The sequence below is a fragment of the Trypanosoma grayi genome (genome assembly GCF_000691245.1).
Source record: "Trypanosoma grayi strain ANR4 Tgr_1466_V1, whole genome shotgun sequence".
Classification (NCBI taxonomy): Eukaryota; Euglenozoa; class Kinetoplastea; order Trypanosomatida; family Trypanosomatidae; genus Trypanosoma; species Trypanosoma grayi.
In genome coordinates, this window is record NW_008827084.1 from 1 (window position 1) to 3208 (window position 3208).

General features: G+C 54.6%; 4 protein-coding genes across 4 annotated transcripts; all 4 read left to right on the forward strand.

Annotated features, from left to right (window-relative positions):
• Positions 1-71: 71 nt before the first annotated feature.
• On the forward strand, positions 72-842 carry DQ04_14661000 (putative surface protease GP63, putative,metallopeptidase; the record flags this gene model as incomplete). The annotated part of the gene is made up of 1 exon (XM_009317177.1): positions 72-842. The coding sequence occupies one exon, from the start codon at positions 72-74 to the stop codon at positions 840-842; it is 771 nt and encodes a 256-aa protein (XP_009315452.1).
• Positions 843-1379: 537 nt separating this feature from the next.
• Positions 1380-1751, forward strand: DQ04_14661010 (hypothetical protein; the record flags this gene model as incomplete). Its single annotated transcript, XM_009317178.1, has 1 exon — positions 1380-1751. One exon carries the CDS (start codon positions 1380-1382, stop codon positions 1749-1751), a length of 372 nt encoding a protein of 123 aa, XP_009315453.1.
• A 206-nt stretch (positions 1752-1957) lies between these two features.
• On the forward strand, positions 1958-2287 carry DQ04_14661020 (hypothetical protein; the record flags this gene model as incomplete). Its single annotated transcript, XM_009317179.1, has 1 exon — positions 1958-2287. The coding sequence occupies one exon, from the start codon at positions 1958-1960 to the stop codon at positions 2285-2287; it is 330 nt and encodes a 109-aa protein (XP_009315454.1).
• Positions 2288-2570: 283 nt separating this feature from the next.
• On the forward strand, positions 2571-3071 carry DQ04_14661030 (prefoldin; the record flags this gene model as incomplete). The annotated part of the gene is made up of 1 exon (XM_009317180.1): positions 2571-3071. One exon carries the CDS (start codon positions 2571-2573, stop codon positions 3069-3071), a length of 501 nt encoding a protein of 166 aa, XP_009315455.1.
• Between the last annotated feature and the right edge of the window lie 137 nt (positions 3072-3208).

Below are 3208 nucleotides of genomic sequence, written 5' to 3' on the forward strand. Positions count from 1 at the left end.
AGCTGGAGGATGAGGGCGGCGAGGTATACGAGTTGTCGCACTGGAAGCGGCGCAACGCGAAGGATGAGCTGATGGCTGCGCCGTTGAGTTTAAGTGCTTATCTGTACACTGCACTGACGATGGCGGCGTTCGAGGATATGGGCTTCTTCCGGGCGAATTGGGGGATGGAGGAGCCGATGGGCTGGGGCAGTAACGCCGGCTGCGACCTGCTTCAAGAGAAGTGTATAACAAACGGCACTACGAAATACCCAGGCATGTTCTGCACCGAGGAGAGTTTTAAGTGTACATCGGACCGCACGAGTCTTGGTGATTGCTCACTTGACGAATACGACACCGCCCTTCCAGAATGGTTTCAGTACTTCTCTGACCCTAAAATTGGTGCATATCCTCATTCTCTCACGGACTACTGCACCGTTGTGGAGCCAATATTCCGCTCGTGTGCCAATACAGAAGAACAGCCGATGACCGGAAACGTCGTAAGCAGTGACTCGTGGTGCCTGGACGGTAACGAGCTTACTGTGAATACGCCGTTGGGTGCATCCCAGACAGGTGGTGTCTGTGCGGCTGTGTCGTGTGCCGACGGTGCTGTGAAGGTGCGGTATGCTGGCGACGCCAACTGGCACGACTGCCCCGAGGGTCGCTCTCTCACGCCATCAGAAACGTCTTTGACCTTCGCGAGCGGCAGCATCAAGTGCCCCAAGTACACTGAGGTGTGCACCATCGCTGCCAACGGAAGCAGCCGCATCACCATCAAGGCTAATGCTGACAGCACCGTGGCATCTTATACTGTCATGCCGCTGGTCTGGCTCTCCCTTGTGGCTTCAATGGTGGCTGCTCTGTGAGAGGGTGTGCTACACGGGCACAGCGTGCCTGCTCATTACGTGAGGAATATATTGTCTTATCTCACGACGACGCTGAGTGCGCCGAGTGATATATACAGTGACTGCCAAATGTTTGGAGAACTTAATGTAGATAAGGACGCGCTTCTCGACGGCCAATGACGCCCCTTTCACTGATGCCTTTGTGTGTCTTTTGATCTTTTTCATGTCGTTCTATATTGAACAGCTCTGCCTATACACCTTCGTTTCTTGTTGTCTTGTTATGCCTATACTGTTCTCATGGGGGTTTTGGGTTGAGGGGCGGAGGGCAATGCGCCTGTATTCGGTTCGGTCTGCTTCTTGTGTGGACTCTGTCCTTGCTGTGTGGTAGGCGTATCATTCACTTTCTCTTTCCTTCTCCATCTGCTGCTTATGTTGTTCTCCGCAGGTAGTTGTGGTGTGCCCGGCTGGCCGTGACGCCTGCACGCTGCCGGCATATCCCTGGCTGCTTCGCCGTCACCACCACCCTCATTAATACCATGAGCAGTAGGTGAGCTGCTCATGTGTGCTAGTGGCGGCAACGACCAGGAGGCTACCGTAGTGTTAGGAGCGACGCTGCGGCGATGCGTGTCTGCACCGCCAGTTACCCGGCGCCCCACCAGTACAGACATGCGGACAGCGGCTGTTTGTGACCCCGCCGTGTTTCTTTTTCCGCTGCGGCTTCGCCTCCAAGGTGTGAGTGCCTCTTCTCCTGCTCGCCACCTCCTCTGTTTTCTTGTTTTTCTCTGCCGCGAAGAGACAAGTTTTGCTACCAGCCATCTCTCTACCACACTGAGCCAAATGAACGGTGCGCCCCTTTGCACCACCCTGTTCCTGCTGCTGCTGTGCTGCGCAAGTGCGTGCCTCGGCTCGGTGCAGGTGTTTGAGTGGTAGTGGTTGCGTTCCTCTTGAGTTCTAAAGTTCCTTTCTGCAACTTTTGCACATAAAGCCACTCTATGCCCTCTACGTTATTTCCCTAGTAGTGATATTTCCGGCAGCCTGTGCGTGTTTTATTTTTTTTCCTGACTTTTTTTTTCTGTTTGACGTAGTATGGTACTGAATTAAGTTTAAGGAGCGTGAAAAGGGGTAAGGCGCCGGCAATGCCAATTGTTCGTGCGTCTCGCTGGGACCACGTGACCCTGCCGTACGTGCCCCAGAGGCCATGTCTGATTTACTACGTCATCCCTGGCGACAATGTTCCGCGTGTTGCGGTACCTAACGCCCGTGGTGAGTACCTGCATCTCATTCCAGGTATGCCGTACGTGGAAGAGGAGGCGGAGGACGGCGAAGAGGCGGTGCCGCTCCTGGAGTACGCTCCCCCACCGCTCCTCGCAGATGCTGCAACACAGGTGGAGTGGGAGGATTTGCCGGTACCGCCACTGTCGCACTTGCAGCGATTTGAAGGTTCCACGCGAATGTTGCAGGAGTGACGCTTTCTGCCGTCGTCTCGCTACAGTACCTTCTGTCTTGTCTCTTAGAAGAGCGTGTGGCGGTCTTTGCGTGTGTGTGTGTGTGTGTGTGTGTTAGTGTGCGGGCGCAATTTCTCCTGACGTTGCCGCAAATGTGATGGCTTTTACGTTTTAAAAAGAAAAGAATTTTAATGCCTTCTTGTGTGTTTTTTTTTCTCGGCTCTGTGTGAGGAAAGGAAAGCTCGCGGCTGTGCAAGAGGTCGTTCTCTGATTTTTCACCGCATAACAGCACCATCACCAAAACATGAGCGGGAGACAGGCAGAGAGTGGAGGCGGCTCCATCAACATCACACAGCTCCCACTTGATCAGCTTGAGGGTCTGCGGAAGCAGCTGCAACTAGACGTCAGCAGCCTTTCCGCCGCCTATGACAGCCTTCGGAGCGCGCACTCTCGCTTCTTGAGCAACCGCGACGTGCTCAAAGAGTACCAGACGGTCTGCGAGGCCGCCCGTGCCAATGCAGAGAAACCCCAGGAGGCGCTTGTCTGCATCAGCAGCGCCCTCTACGCCAGTGGTCGCATCATTCCCAGCGACCGCGTGCTGGTGGATGTTGGAACGGACTACTTTCTCGAGAAGCCGATAGGGTCCGCACAGACGTACTTCGCCGGCCGCGCGGAGGCGGTGCAGGATAACTTGGAGTCGCTGGAGCAGAAGCTTCGGGTTAAGCAGACGCAGCTCTCGCAGGTAATGGATACGATGCGCATGAAGCAGTCTGCTGCCGCACAACAGCAGGCAGCTGCCGCGTAAGGAAAAGGCCAAAAAGGAAAGAAAAAAAAGCGGGGAAAGGGGGCGGGGTATGAAGAGGCATGAATGTCGCATGCGACATTCTAAGCATTTAACAACAACAACAAAAAACAAGATAGCTGGACATGTTTGCCCCCCCC